At 36.2% G+C, this 16,413-nt stretch overlaps 1 protein-coding gene across 1 annotated transcript; it reads left to right on the forward strand.

Moving 5' to 3' along the window:
* The first annotated feature begins 2,241 nt into the window (after positions 1-2,241).
* LOC308699891 (uncharacterized protein) lies at positions 2,242-12,453 on the forward strand. Its single transcript, XM_081381033.1, has 20 exons — positions 2,242-3,267; positions 4,160-4,433; positions 4,593-4,719; positions 5,039-5,116; positions 5,313-5,702; positions 6,171-6,269; positions 6,511-6,743; positions 6,861-7,039; positions 7,200-7,293; positions 7,398-7,507; positions 7,689-7,814; positions 7,957-8,071; positions 8,388-8,450; positions 8,619-8,673; positions 8,937-9,028; positions 9,908-10,025; positions 10,184-10,285; positions 10,382-10,552; positions 10,964-11,140; positions 11,432-12,453. Exons 2-20 carry the CDS (start codon positions 4,335-4,337, stop codon positions 11,641-11,643), a joined length of 2,640 nt encoding a protein of 879 aa, XP_081237159.1. The 5' UTR covers positions 2,242-3,267; positions 4,160-4,334; the 3' UTR covers positions 11,644-12,453.
* Positions 12,454-16,413: the final 3,960 nt, after the last annotated feature.

The raw sequence follows: 16,413 nt of genomic DNA on the forward strand, positions 1-16,413 counted from the left end.
GATTAAAAATGATTACTCAACTGTTATTGCCTATAATTGACTAGGCGGATGTTGTTTATTAGAACACAGCCGTAAACCTTTGAATGGGATTTATAATAGTATCTGCAGATTTGTTCTGAGGTGTCCATTTAGAACTCATCACTGTCAAATGTATCAGTAACTGAATCTTCTTTCACTAAATGCTAGACGACAGTTTCACTGGATGCAGTTTGTTCACAAATGCATTTTCACAAACTACTCATCCTATCTGAAACAATACTTGATTCCATATCAACCATCCTACAGCTTAAGAGACACTGACCATCTCTTTTTTTTTCTGTACCAAATATATCCAAAGAAAGTGGGAGGAGAGCCTTTAAATACAAAGCCCTTTCTGATTGGAATGGTTTACCTAGGTCTTTTAGATCTATCTCCTCTTTTCACCAGTTTAAGATGTCTCTTCTTTATTATTTGCATACAAGCTGCAACTGTTTTTCTCATGCTTGTTTTTGTTTTTCTTCTTTTTTTTCTTCTTCTCAATTGTGTATATGAATGACCTTAACTGTTTATTGTCTAATATCTAATGGTTGGATTGGGGAAGATATGGGTGGTTTTGGAGTGATGGAGAGCTTTTGTCTTTGTTCTGTTAGTATGTATGTATGTATGTATGTATGTACGTGAAGTATGTTTTTCTTGAGGTCCCTTCAAAAATGAGATGTCACATCTCGAGGGGTTTTCCTCTTAACAGTAAATTTGAAATTATTAATTCAATTAATTGAATTGAATATATAAACATTTGCTAAGACAAAGCGCCAATAATGAGAAAATCATTGAATAGACATTGTAAAAAATAATTAAAAAAAGCCTTTAGAAGTCAGTAGATGCTTCATGGTTGAATTGCTCCTATTTTTGAATGTGTTCTTTTTATTTATATTTAATTGTACTTAATCAATTAGTTAAACTGGCAGCTCATTCTGTCCAACAATGGTTCATTGTTCTACTGTAGCAACTTCTTATTTTTATTAATCATTTCTTTTTAGTGTATTTTAGTTTGTCATATTTTAGGACCATTGAAAGGCTGCTAGAAACAATGAACACACATATCTAAAGCATTTCACTTTACTATTATTTTGTCTGTGTATAATTTACTATACCAGATTGTTATAAGCTTCTTTTTTTGGTAGGAAATGATGACTGTTTTATGTAATAAAAAGACTGACTATGTTAACTCAAACAGCTGCAGCAAGCTGCGTTCCCCAGTCAGCACACTCATGATTCTCTTCAGGTTAATGTCTGTGGATTCCTCCGTTTAGATACTGCATTATCAGAGGTGCATTCTCAGCACTTCTGTGTGGAGGAGGGATTTCCTGCTGTGTTCTTTATCAAGAAAATGAATGAAGCTTATTCAAATTACTCATATAGCTTAAACATGCAACCAAATCCATCCATCCTCAATGTTTAAAACACAAAGACATAATGCAGTCTAATTTTTCCAAACAGGGCACATTACAAGATAAAAAAAAAAATACTTTTTAAGGAATATACTTTCTCATAAGGAAAATGTGGTAGTTAATTATTATGGGCAAAAGGGTCAATTATGACACGTACAAATTCTTATTCATAATGGTTTAATATTGAATTTAAACTTCAGAATTTAGACTATGAAATTAACTATTCTTGCTTTTGACATCAGATTATCTGGTGAGTGTGATTTCACCAAGTATGTTCCTGGATCAACATCTTTGTTGATCCTGGAACAACATTCCAATCAAACAGTCAAACAAAACAAACATTCCTGTTTCCAGTTTCTGTCAAGTTTAAGGCTTAAAACCATGGGTTAGGTTCTTCTACATCATGCAGTGTTATTCATCTATCATTACCCTCTGATTTTAGGGAAAAGTTGTGGGTTGGGTTAGGTTTAGAGATAGGGTTAGTACTACATTTTCAGACAGAAAATCAACAAAATATGTTGATACAGTCAGAAACTTGGCAAAATCACATTGACCAAATTATAGTGACTTATCTTGACGGACAGACATTTTATAATTTTTGTTATCACTACATTACTTTGTTAGTCAAATTATTTTGTTTTTAAGTATACAGTATATATATATATATATATATATATATATATATATATATATATATATATATATATATATATATATATATATATATATATATATTCCTTTTTCTTTTCTTTCTCCTCAGTTGTATCACCCTTCATTTTTGCAACAAAATTCTTTTGAGATTAATTTTAATTTAGAAATGAATAACATCCATCAAGGGGTATCTTTCAGTCACTTTATGTATAATTTGCATTTTGAATGTATTTTTAAATAAATTAAAATGATCCAAAAGAAAGTGAGCGTCATGTCATTGAACTATATGATCAAGTTTCCCATTTCTAACATGGACACACAATACGTCAAAATTATGTTCTGGCTTAAATAAGGTTGTTTTTATGAAACAAGTTTGCACAAGCACAAATCCAAGGGTGTTTGAAGCAGCAATTCCATGGGCCAACTAAGCATTAGTACCAAGAATCCCATATGAGATTCCCTTTCATCAAATGACCAGACTCTTGGAAGCGCACACAAAGAGCATGCCATGAACTACTTTGCAAAACATCTCACAAAAATCTGTTTCATAAGAGCATGAAATTGCCACTATTGCTGTGCTGTTTAGCAGTGTTCCTCCCTGAAGACTCTAGTATGGGTCTTGAGCAACCTGATCTCACAGAATTACGTGAAATGAACACGACCCCTTAACCCCGATTTGCGTGGTGGTGGCACGTAATGTGTTACAATTACGTGTCGGCACCACGCAAACAACACCCATACAAAGTCAATGAGGCTCATTTGTCGTGGTGGACACACGGATTCCCTGGTTAGACAACGTCACAGTGGGCAGCGGTAAATATGTTGTTTTCTAGTTTACGAAACGTCCTCCTTTTATAATTTATTGTAGTGTATTACTTCCGATTTTTGTTGTCTAAATAACAGTAAATTGTTTGTGATATAACTATCCATTTATAGATGGAGTTGTTTTAAAGAATGGGCCGAGGCTGTGTTAAATAGATTGTTCCCTTTACTTTATTAAACCATTTACGATATTTTATTCTTTTCAAATGTATTGTCTGTCATAGCAGCGAATATTATTAATTATTATTATTATGAATCAGAAGACTTTCAGTCGTTACCACGGCAACGATACGTCACGTTACGCACGCTTCTTACCCATAATCACTGCGCTTTTACCACTCATTTCTCCCGCCACATGACTACAGTAAGTATCTCAACCCCTCGGGGTGTTTGTTTGTTTGTTAAAAAGCACGTAAAACCTTTGCTGTTATTTCTTTAGTTGTAGCTGGATTTAATCATCCATGGAGTTTAGGTTGAATTTGTTAGTGTTGCATTATCATTTACACGGCTACCCGCCGAAGTAGTTACGTTAGCTAGCCAGCCAAATGACAGCTGTCCCGACCCCGGCACAGTAGGAATGTGGCACTTCCACAACACAAATCAGTTTAAACTCATGTATTTGTCCATGTGTTGTGAGGACATCAATTAACAACGTGTTGTTGCAGTGGTTAAAGTTTTATTTAAAGTGCAAAGTAAATGTCATAAGTGTAACTAAGGAGAATTACCGCAATCGGGGATGGACTAGAATAAAAAAGTGGACCGGGAGTCTTTCCAGAGGATTTGACTGCTCAGTGCGACTCAATGTCAATGACCGTTCATACATACCTGATATAATTAATGCATAATTAACTTGTAATTAACATAATTATCCTGTAACACTTTCGTGCCATACTTTTGTAAGACTTTGCCATTTTAGAAGACACTGAATCATAATTGTTACTTTAGTTATTATGTGTGACATTGAGAAGAGAGAGCAGTAGATATTATGAGAAGCGTTTTATGCAACACGACAGAAGAAGACCACCTTTTCCATTATTTGTAGGCCTAAATAAAAATAGATTTGTGTTGGTACTTGCTTGTGTCAAGTGAATGTGGTACAAATCTGATATTTGTACAGTAAGGATTGATTTGTATTGTACGTAGTGGTTGTGATTGATACATAGTCAGTTAATAAGTACTTTGTCCTAACAATTAAGAAATGATAATTTACTACAAATGCTATTCTAATAATCTTTTGCTTTTTTCTTGTTTTACAGCTATATTGCAACACTTGACTCCACCAACACACACACATATACACACGCACACAAATCAAACCAACGGCACTTTTAAGAGCCACTCTCTCTCGTTCTCACTTGTCTCTTTCGATCTCTCTCTTTCTCTCTTTCTTCATTTTGTGTATTGTTTTTATATTGTTTGTATTTGTTTGTGATGTCCCTCAATTCTGACATGAGGATCTTTGATGATCCCAATGATGCCAGGATCCACATGGCAGCATTAATTAGTGATGCTTATCTCCATGAGGCCAGGGTAAGGCTTGTCATGATAAGCAAATAGTGCCTAAGTCTGAAAATACTAATTGCTATTGCTTTTATAGATGTGATGTAAATGGTTAGTAAGACCCTTTTATGCAACTACTGAATAATGCTCAATTATAAGTGCTGCTGATATAAGTGCTCTGCAATATAGGCTGCCATGGCCATGGAAACTGCCTTTCCTAAAAAAAAAACGAGGAAAAGTAGGAAGAGATCCCTCACTAATCCACTGGTCACAGGCAGGCATGAGAAACGTCGGGAAACACACTGCCCTGAATCAGGTTTGTTCTTTACTAAAACATGATTACTGTATCTAAGAATAAAGATAATTCATTAAATAGTGTTTTGGTGGTTACACGTATTATAAAATGAGAGTCAGATACCACTTTGACAAAATGGTGTTGCAATGTTTGTGAAAAATGTTCTTACTAATATAGAAGATAGTTAAAGAGCATGCGACTGATAATCCTTACTTGTGTTGTGTATTAATAATTTATATAGTTTCCCTCCCTCCAGTCCTTATGGAATATTTTCATTTGGAAATGAATTGGTTTCATGTTATATTGATCAAAGGGTTAAGCAAAATGACTGTCTCTGCAGCTGCTTCTCAATCCAGAAGAAGGGATCCTGTGCATGAGGAGGGCTTTCAGATAGAAGATCAAGAGTTGGCAAGTCTTGGTGAGAATACTGAGTGTTACAGTAGTACAGTACACTACAGTTTTTCCAATTTCCACCATTTATTTAATCATAATTAAGCATTATGTTTTGTCTATGCTTCCACTACTGACTCACAGTATAACTGATATATACTTGTGATCATAATCATGAGTATAGACCTTTTAAGGACAAGTGAATGTATATTTTTGTTTTTTAGAAACAAGACTCCAAGAGTTAAGGGACACCATAACTGCAGTCCAGGTTCCGGAGGGAACAGACAGAATGGTTTCTGCTTGGGAACAAAGGCAGCTTCTCACAGATGTGAGAATGAAAACTGCTAGGCCTATGCTTTTGGATGCAAAGCTCTCAGCCGAGAGAGTATTCATCCAAAACTGTCACAGATGCTGTGCTGTAGAAGCTGTGATTAGGTGCCTGGACTGTGTGCCACTGGACATGGAGTTCCTCTGTGCTACCTGTGACATGGAGGCCCACAAGAGAAATGTCTTCCATGACAGAGAGGCTGTGTTCCATGGATTTCTTGAGCCCATTCCCCCTACAACTGCTGTGGTGGTGAATGAAAATGGCGAGCCTCAGTTTTGTGAACAAAGTATGTTAAAATTAGCATTATATCAAATTGTCTCATACTTAAAGTGTAATTGTGCAAATGTTGTTGTAGATAGTGCACATGTTTATATTTAACAGTGTTTCTAAATGGCTTAGACATTTTTTCTAAAATGCTAATCTCATTCTAAGTTTATTCTAAAAACTCTAAAGTGCAAGTGTGAAATTTAATAGCTGAATAACAAAAGTATGATTGGTTTTGACAGTTCTGTCCAGCATATCTTTGACCAGCTAAGTCAATTGCGTCTTAATATTTTTCAAAATGTGCTTAAGCATTTACATGTTGTTTCAACATAATGACAATTACAGGTGGAATAGTGGTGTGGCCAGTTTGGATTAATTGTTGGATTTTAAAGCACTATTTTGAAAATGAGGTTAGCGTTTTGGGAAATGCATCTAAGGGACTGAGGAGAAGCTGTAAATACACCCTTCATAACTTCTTTCTGTTTTGCAGTATGTCAACTGCCTGTTCCTGCACCAAGGTCAATTTGTGAATGCACTCATGACCTCACAATCACTCCAGGGAAGCAAATTTCTGTGGTCACCATCAATGGTATGTTGTTCTGAAAGCCCTCCTTTTTGTGCAAGTATTATTGTACTAGAACTTTACTTTTGCACTGTGTGCAACGCAAAGCTTTTTATCACCATGTCATTTTCAGGCAATGCCCAAATGCCATGTCAAATAGCTAATATATCATATATTTGTATCTCTGTATAGAAGGCAATCTGTTGCAATTTTATTACTGAAATTATTTTAGTCTTGACTACAGTACAGTATATTCACTTGTTCACAGGACGATACAATGTCTGCTTGCCTCGGAAATCCTGTCCATCATGCTCTGCAGAATGGACTCCCGAGGTGAAGGACCTGCTTGTTTATCGGTACTGGCCAGCTAGCACCAGCTGCCAGACCCTATACAAGTTTGATGTCTTCACCTCGTTTGAGCATATGAAGGTGACTGCACCAGCCATGTCCAGACAGGCCTTCCTGAAAATGTTGGAGCACAGATCTGTTCAAGCTGGAAGGGTAAATCTGCCTGAATATCATTGAAACATATAACAAACTAAATTATATTACTGTATACCTAATATTTAATTGTGGGCATTGCTTCAAAATTCTAACCAATCATTTCTTAATATGCAGACAGGTAGTATCTGTGCTGATACATTTCAGCGGAGCTTTTTTGAGTTTACCTTCTGTGAATACAAAGAAGAGGATATGTGCCAGGTCCATCATTTTGAGTGCCCAGCATGTTCTCCAGACATGTTGGCTGTCTGCTCTGATGGGAACCGAAAGCATTACCGCTTCAGCAAGTCAAAAGGGTAGGTATAGGTATTTTTCAGAAGTTTATTTTAGACTTGTCTAACACAAATAGTAGCCCTTCAGGTTGTCATTGAGTGATCATAACTTACATTTGAACAAATAGTAAATGTAGTACTTGTGATTTTTTATTACTGACGCATGTTATCTTATCATGGACAGGACTGAGGAGCCACCCATATATGAGGGCTTGTTCCTGGCCAAGGATGAGGAAGTTGCTACCTTTGTTGATCTTGTCAGAGGCAACATGAGAAGTGTATGAACATTAGATTTTTTTTTTTTATATAATAGTTGGTTATACAGATATTTTAGTTTTGTGTTTTTATGTATCTTAAAATGTGTTATAAACTGATTTTATAGACAAATGACAGTGCAGTCTGCGGTATTGCCAAGTTCACCGCTGGCAGAGAGATGTCCAAAAAGTCTGGTGCTCAGATAGATGAGGAGGGCATTCAAGTTGCAGTTTGCAGGTGTGTGTGTGTGTGTGTGTGTGTGTGTGTGTGTGTGTGTGTGTGTGTGTGTGTGTGTAGCCAAGTATTATATTTATCATATATTTTGTTATAGGCACTCAGTTGACAGAGATGTGAGCTTAAGCCAGGCCTTACTGGGTCAATTGTTTCTTAACCACTAACTTTTCTTCTGATTTATCAGACATGGGTTTCTTTTACGAGGACTGAACCATTACCGTGGAGAAATATTTGCTTACCCGATGTTTCTTCAAAGAGAGATGTCAAAGAAGGCAAATGTTACCTTCTTCTGTATGGATGTTACATGCAGGTAATCCTCATTGTCATATTGCAAATCCAACTCCATGATTAAAATGTCTTGTTTCTCAGCTTTACAGTGATGTTAGTCATTTTAGATTTCAATTAAAAATGGATCTTTGTTACACTCACATGATGCTGCTCCTGCTTTTTAGGTACTGGCCCTACCTTAACAAAGTAGCAGAGGGTTTACCAGAGCTTCTGCCATTAACAGAAATGAGGCCATTCCTGAGCGTCATGCATGCCAAAGCCCATACAGCAAAATGCGAGGTACATGCAATAACTTTAAGTCTGGTATGGCTGTAGCTATAGGGAAATAATGGGTCGGATAATAGAACGTGCTGTGTGTTATCTTTCACTAACTGCTTTTCAGCTGCTTTTTCAAATTTGTTGGACAGGGATTTTGTTTTTCCCCACCAAATAAAAAGCTTGTGTCATGAGATGTTTTAGAGATAATTGTATGCATTAATGCAATCTTCAATGCAAAGGATTAGTTTTACATTTGTGCATGTTATGCCTGATTGGATGATGTTATATCTAAACTTCTGAAGTACTGCTACATAACACTTCTCACTCTGTGTTGCAGGTGAAATGGGGTGGCAGAAGCCAAGATGGAGCAGGAAACACAGTGGGAGAGGAAGTGGAGCAGGTATGGTATTATTGTCAGTATTTTAACTATGGCTACAAAGGGTCTTAATAGAAACCATAACACCAAAAGGCACTTATTTGTCATCTAAGTAAAACGCCTGGTGTGAGGGATAAAGTACATCCTTTATTTATGAGTTAATTGTGTAAAAATGAGTTATTTTCTTTATAGGTGAACAGCTTTCTCTCCAGGGCAGCACTTGTCACAAAATACATGACAAAAGCTGGTTGGTGTTACACTTACATTACACGCTCTGGTAGCCTAAATAAATAATAATAAATACTTAATAGTGTTTTTACAGGGAATTAAAAAAAACAAAGTTTCTCTGTTCTGTTCTTACTAAATTTATCATTGTATTACTTCAAGGTAATTACCAGTTCAACTAACTTTTAGTGATAGGGTTTAGGCATGTCTGTTGGGTTTCTCTTATTGTCTTTTGAATGTGAAATCTTACTTTTTGGCTTGTGGGTGCCTTATTGTTTTCATCAGGAAGAGTGAACATGCTAACGCGACAGGCCATGGGATGGAACAGAAGAAAGAGGGACAACCTTCATCAAGTGTTAGCCCACAGATATGTCAAAGTAAGGGTAAATTATAATTGAGATCCTAAGCACTGCCCCTTTCCCTCAATGCACCAACTACAGCTAGATCTGAAACTATTTGTTGATTAATTGTTTAATCATGTTACGGAAAAAAATATGCGACTATTTTGATAATAATCATGTTTTATTGTAAGTAACTGAGGGGAGGTCTGCTTGCTAGTATACACAGATATTTAATGTGTTAGGGTGTACTCACACTAGCCAGTTTGAACCGTGCCCGAGTGCGTTTGACCACCAAAGCGCGGTTCGTTTGATTAGTGTGAGTGCTCCGAACCGTGCCCGGGCGCGGCTCGATTAGCCGGCCCTGGCCCGGTTGGAAGAGGTGGGCCAGAGCACGGTTCAGTTGGACTCGGGCGCGGTTCGCATGCAGTGTGAGCGCTAACCGTGCTGGAGCACGGAACAGGACGCGTGACGCAAACCTCCTCATACGAGCAGCACGATTACGTGAAAATTTTCGTGCCACAAAGGCGATAGATCTGTTTAACAACAGGCTGTGAGAGGGCTGTGGACCAAACGACTCAAAATTATCCACAAAGTAAACAGAGCGATGGACTCAGAGCGATGCGCCGCTCTTCCTGTTTATCCCGAAACCGTCACACCATAATGACGTAAGCGTGCTCCGGCACGAATGCTGAAACCCTATGTGAGTGCAGGCCAGTGGGGGAGTGGGGAGGGGGGACAATCGTACTCGGGCCCGGTTCATGGCAACCGTACCTAGTGTGAGTACACCCTTATTTAATGTTACACCTGTCCTGATGAAAGTCTTGTACCGAAAGCTCAAGTAAAATTGGTGGTTTTTGCATTGTGGTGGTGCATAGAGCTTTTTACGGACATTTTGTTATTTTTTCTATTTAAAAGATCACAGAGAGGGCAAAGGTGGAAGCTGCCAGCCTTAGCAACATCAAGGAGCAGCACAACCTTGATCAGGAGACAATACAGCAGTGGGTGTGTGATGTTAGACAATGGGCGGTCACAGGTAAAACATGTAAAGTACACTATGTATGTGTGTATATACACACCCACACACACACATCTGTTAATGACTGTACCTTTATACAAATAATAAAAGGTGGCTATATTTTGAAAATGTCACTAATTGTGTCTCTTGTCAATTGTTTTGTTTCACCTATTTAGAGAGAGTCTACACTCCAGGTTGTACTGAAGAGCTAAGGGCTGACATTGAGAACATCACTGTAACCCTTTTGCGCAAGAAGCAAGATCTGTATCGTCAGCATGGTTTGTTGTCAAATCAAGTTATTTAAACGAATAAGACTTTAAAAAAACAATAATAATCTGGGATTATGACAGTTTTCTTTTCATTTCGATTTGCAGATAGCAACCAGGCAAGACAAAGAAAGAGAAAGAAAATGACAGAGTTGAAGAAGAAGCTTCGCGAAAAGGTCTTGCAATACAACACCGTAGTGGAAGGAGATCCGATTGACGAGGAGTTGGCTTGCAGTCTGACAGAGGGATATATCCTACCATGGGAGAGACATGAAGATGGTATGATATATATGAATTGCTATATTCCATATTTCCATATTTACCATTGTCCTTTTTGTTACTTGTCATGCAACAACACAGGAATGGGATGATATATTGAAATAAAAAAATATCATGAATACCAAAATATGGAAATATTAATCACGGAGCATAAACATTGAATGGTGTGCTGTAGTAATCATAAATAAAATGCTTGACCATCACAATTTCACAAGCTCTCAATTTGAATGGAGAATTATATAATTCAAATTATATTATTGTGACTTTTATTCATATTTTGAAATTGTTTATATTCTACAGAACCAATGCTGTCGCTAAAAAGATTTCTCAGAAAACATAATTCTGTTATACTTGTATAATATAATAATAAACATTCCTTGTCCACTATTCCATTACTTTCCCCAACCAAAGGCAACACCTTCAGGTTGAAGAGATCTATCTTCGACCAGGTAATGCTGCTGAAACGCTTGGAGGAGGAGCAGAGCATCCTGGTAAAGGAGATGTCTCAGCACATCAAGTACCTTCTGAAGCAAGTGCAAGAAGTGGAGTCACTCAGAGGACAGACTTTGGAGCGCATCAAAACCAGCAGTATGTACAAGATCTTTAGATTTTAGTATCATGTATTTATTTATTTATTTATTTATAATATAGATTATTGTAGTAATATAATATAGTCTATAATATAGATAATATAGATTACCAGCTATTTGGCACCAGTGTGCACAATGTAAAAGTTGTAAATACAGTAAATATAATGACTAAAAGGTAATGTTGAAGTTGCAAATTCAGCATTGTAAAATGCAAAAATAGTTAGAAATGTCATGTTTTGTTTGATGTGTCATCTTTCTCTTTCTATTTTTTCCCACAATTCCTCTACAGGTTTCGGTGACCTGACAGAGGATGCTACACATGGGCTCAACAGTGTCCTCAATCGGAGGGGTCACTCACTTAGAAGTCAACACAAACAGGCTGTTAATGCATATAGCAGTATAGCCACTATGGAATGTGATTTCCTTTCCCTACAGGAGGACATTGAGGAGTGGGATGACAATGGCTTCACCAGCCCCGAGTCTGAGGAAGAAGACACCTAAAGACCACTGCCAAACAACACAGAGGAACTGGAGATTTGTACAAAAAACCTTGCCTTGCCTTTGTTTTAAATAGCTGTACCAAAGTATCTACAGGAAAGTTTTTGTAGATTCTGTATGTATTTTTATTAAAAAAAAATAGAAAAACATTGAGTTATTTATCTCTTCTAACATTTGAGCTTGCTGATTTCAAACCAAAACTGCTTATTGCTGCTTTAAATAATTAATTGTCATCTTTGCATGGAAAAATCTAATGAAGATTCAATGACAGTCTGTGTAATTTTAACAAGTATAATTTGAATGTACTTTGGTATTTCCATAATATAGTGAATTTATATTTGTATGCAATTTGCATATACTACCCATATTATTTTGTAGTTTTTTTGTAGTTATAGCATACTGAATACAGTCAAATAGCATTGAAACCATAAATGTTATTCTTTTATGTTTTCCATATGACATCATCTAAATGTACATACAGACAGACAGACAAATCCAAAGAATTTTCACTTACATCCTGTGAAACTGTATAAAGAAATGTCTTTGTAACTTGTGATGCATACATATGCACCACTGGTAACCACAGAGCTAGCAGAGTGTGGCCCCGCTGGGCATTACTGGTTGTAGCACCACCCCAGCAGAATACGTCCCTGGATTGAAGGTCCAGTGGCGCCGCAAACCTGCTCCATCTCTACCATCTCAGATAGGGGTGCCCCAAATTTAGTGAATCAGGCAGACTCCTGGCCTTCTTTCTTTTATTTTGTTTTTATTTTATATGCAAAGCACTTTGAAATGCAATAGTGTGAATATTTAAACTCCTTTATTATTTTGAATAACTTAATTTTTCTTGCTCTCATTTTGTGATTTTGTGCCATTCTAATAAACCCATTTGATGGAATTGTCTGTTGTGTGAACCTAATATGCTGCAGCAGGAAATGTTCAGTTTGCATTAGCAGTGACTTGATACAGACTTTTTTCACAGCTACACTCCATGATAAAGCTGTTGTTCTCTTGTACTTATATGGCACTTCTACTCCACTACATCTCAAAGGGAAATACTGTACTTTTTACTTCACTACATTTATCTGACAGCTTTAGTTGCTTTACAAAGGTGGAGTTTTGCACACAAACAATATGAAGAGTATAAATTAGGTACTCAACAGTTTATACAAGAACAGTTAGTGCATTAGTTGATCGACAGAACTTTAATTGCCAGCTATTTAGATAAGTCATGTCATGTAAAAACATTTCATGGTTCCAGCTTCAGAAATGTGAAGATTTTTATCTAGATTATTTTAATAGATATTTTTAAACATTTTTAGGTTTAGACTGACAAAACAAGCAGTGTGAAGGTGTTACTTTTGGGCTATGGGCTCTCGATTAATAAAAAAAAAAAAAAAATCAGCAAATTCATCCATAATGAAAAAATCATCTCATGCAGTCAGAGACTAAACTGTTCACCCACAACCAACTACAACAGTAAAATCCTGCTTTTACATTAACACATGAGGAATAATAATATCATGATAACAAATTATTAGTACTTTTACTTAAGTAAATGATCTGAAAACGTCATCCACCACTGACATCATTTGAAAGTACTATTTGGGCACCTAATAGGCCCTATGCACAGCTGCACTACTTCCTGAACTTCAGCCAGCTCCTTTGTTTCCTGTCTGCCATTATTGGACAAACTGATTAATCCAGGTGTGTCTGATTATTGTTGTTGGTCAGACACACCTGGATTAATCAGTTTGTCCAATAATGGCAGACAGGAAACAAAGGAGCTGGCTGAAGTTCAGGAAGTAGTGCAGCTGTGCATAGGGCCTATTGCATCTTTTTGATTAATGCTGATGCTCATAAGTTCATGACTCTATCTAAAACACCCAAATAGTCTGTTTTTTGCTTGTCTGCGGTACATACATATGTGCAGTATTGTTATAATACTAAATTTCTAAAAAATATATAAAAGTTGAGGTCGGGCCTCAAAGTCCTCACTGAAACTATGCCTGAGCCAAGGCTGTGTCCATGTAAAGTTAAAATTTAAACTTTGTTGTAGGACTAAACCAAATATATGGTTGGAAAGGGCTTGACCTGGAGAGTAACATATGTCAGTCTGAAGGTTGTAAATGGCTCCTGCTTTGAAATATTGACCTCTGAACCTTGACCTTGGTGCATGTTTGAAAGCTTGTCATTCAGGAACAGAAAGGGCTACAGACATGAAACCAACTGTTATAAATAGCTGTTGACTTCAGCTATATGACTATACCCATATGGGTAGAGTCACCAAGAGGTTTTGCTATCAAAAATGGTCAAACTTGATTTTCACCTATTTAACAGTAAGGTATTTAAAATTGTATTACACAAATGTGATTCCCATCCCCTTTAACCCATCAGTGTATTCTTGCATCATTATTTACAAATCTCAATTTCAATATATTGAGACATATATTTTTAAACTACAATTCCCTCTAGCCGCGCCATGCCACTTCATACTAATTAGTACCATATTTGTAGTTTTTTCTGTTTGCAAACATTAGGCTGTGATTAGGGTTGTAAAAAGATGTATGCACTGAATATATTAAATATCTAGTACAGCCGAACTAGTAATTACACTGTATTTAGATGTTGTGTGATATGCAAAAGTAAAGATTTAGGTTTATTTCGGATATTTTCCGAGCTGGAAAACAAAACAAATCAGCGTCACAGTAGTTCTTCCGGTTTGCAAAATAGGGTTTTCTAAACACATATCATGATAATATCTTAATGTTTAACTGCAGCCGAAGCATATATTACAATGAATTTATGTGGTTTACTTTAAAAAAGCAAACCGGTGATTAAGGCGATTTTAGCAAGTAGGCCCATATACACGCGTTTCGGGATTATGTTCACACTCGGCTGGAGTTACATAACGTACCTCCCTAATTACACATCGGAAGTGTAATTTAGGAGCTTTAGGCATTTGTATATTGTATAATTAGAATTTCAAAATGTTTGTTCGGCCCCTATGACTTAAATAAAATTGTTACGTTACACAATACTGCATTTTGTTAGTAAGGATTAAGGTGCTATGTAAATTACGTGGTCAGTAATATGATCAGTGTGTGGTCAATGATATATGGACAGACCTGAAAAACACCCATAATAAATTAAAACATTTACAGTGCGTACTCACGTTGTTTGTAATAGGCTTAACTTACTAATATAAGGCTACAAATTACTCCTAAATGTGTAAATATGTATATAATTTCCTTTCTCTTTTCCTTGTTGTTATACAGGTATACATTACCTTTATCAAAGTCTCAATAGGCTATTAACTTTGCTAATGTCCATATATTAACTCTCCTTATGTGATTTATGTCCATATTAAATTCTTATTGTGGATTTACTGATTATCAAATAAAGTTTAACTGGAAGTTTTCAACCATCCCCTTGATATAAAACAATCCATAACAAACTCGCTGTCACAGATTGTCAAACTTCATAATAAAAGACAAATCTGAAAATGTCACATAGTACACTTCATTTATTTTGTTAGGTATTGTTCATGACAGTGAAGTGAATAACAGAAATGGCAAATGAACAACAAATATAGTACCAAACAGCACTTTATTTAAGATGATCTAATTTCCCTTATTTGAAGTGTGTGTGTGTGTGTGTGTGTAGTCCCATTTGTGAAATGCACATTTTCATTCCCATCAAAAAATTAAATAGTTATTTTACATTGTCAACACACAATCAGCTTCAAGATGAGTAACTGCTACATAGAGTTAGTCCAAACAGTATGTTATGCAAATAAGGACATGGAATGATTTCATAGTTAATTATGATACTGTAATTTAGTAAGAGGTTGAAAGATTGATAACAAAAATTAAGGCATTTCGAAACCTGTGAATAAAATGGGAAGTTGCTCATGTAGTTTAATTTTATATTTGTGGCGGAGGTTATTTAATATGAAATCTTAAATGAAACCGTGTCCTTTTCAATATTGAGCTATGTCCCCCAATAAAGCACTCCAACTGTGTGTGTCATCAGTGGACTGAACATTTTGGTAGTTGTGAAAGGATCAGTTGTTGCCCATAGTTTAGCTTGTCTGAGTCAAAATACAATCAACTGTAACTTTTCCATGGTCTGTTGGCAACAAAACAATTCATATTGGAGTCCTTCAAGTTTAAGAAATGTTAAGTCTGTTGACTGTTGCACTTTATTGAATCCATACAGATAAAAGAGGCAGCAACAAGCTTGAATAAAAACCATGAAGAATATTAAAGTTCAAATTACATTACAAACTGTTTAGCTGATGTAACATGACAATATTATGGAACAATACAAGTGGACAACAACAAAATATGTAAAGAAAATACACTTAACAAGAACAAGGAAAAAATGCATGTTTGCAATGTATGTTGCATATTTGCAGGATAGCTGCATGGGAATCAGGCTGGCTGCCAGGATGGAGGCCAGGTCTTTCCACTGAGAAAAACAAAAATGAATAGAGGGAAGTTGAGGGAGAATTAGTTAGTATAATACACATTGAATTGATTGTCATGAATGTAACATTTACTGTTTTACAATACTTTGCAGAGTAATGCAGAGCATCAAGAATCTGTTGTTCCAGAGTGGGGACGAGGTGAGCAGCTTAAAAGGTCAAAATGTTGTGGAATAAAATAAATCCTCTGACTCACAAATAAATGTATCCATTCGCAGTGTACTAATCGTCAAACCCTGAAACCCTGATGTTTCCTCTGACTATACCATCAACATCTCCAATCA

Source organism: Scardinius erythrophthalmus, assembly GCF_964197995.2.
Source record: "Scardinius erythrophthalmus genome assembly, chromosome: 12".
Lineage (NCBI taxonomy): Eukaryota > Metazoa > Chordata > Actinopteri > Cypriniformes > Leuciscidae > Scardinius > Scardinius erythrophthalmus.

Coding starts and splice junctions, on each gene's coding strand:
- LOC308699891 (XM_081381033.1), top strand. CDS start 4,335: ATGTCCCTCAATTCTGACATGAGGATCTTTGATGATCCCAATGATGCC. Junction 4,720..5,038: donor AACACACTGCCCTGAATCAG/GTTTGTTCTTTA, acceptor CTGTCTCTGCAG/CTGCTTCTCAATCCAGAAGA. Junction 7,815..7,956: donor TGTATGGATGTTACATGCAG/GTAATCCTCATT, acceptor CCTGCTTTTTAG/GTACTGGCCCTACCTTAACA.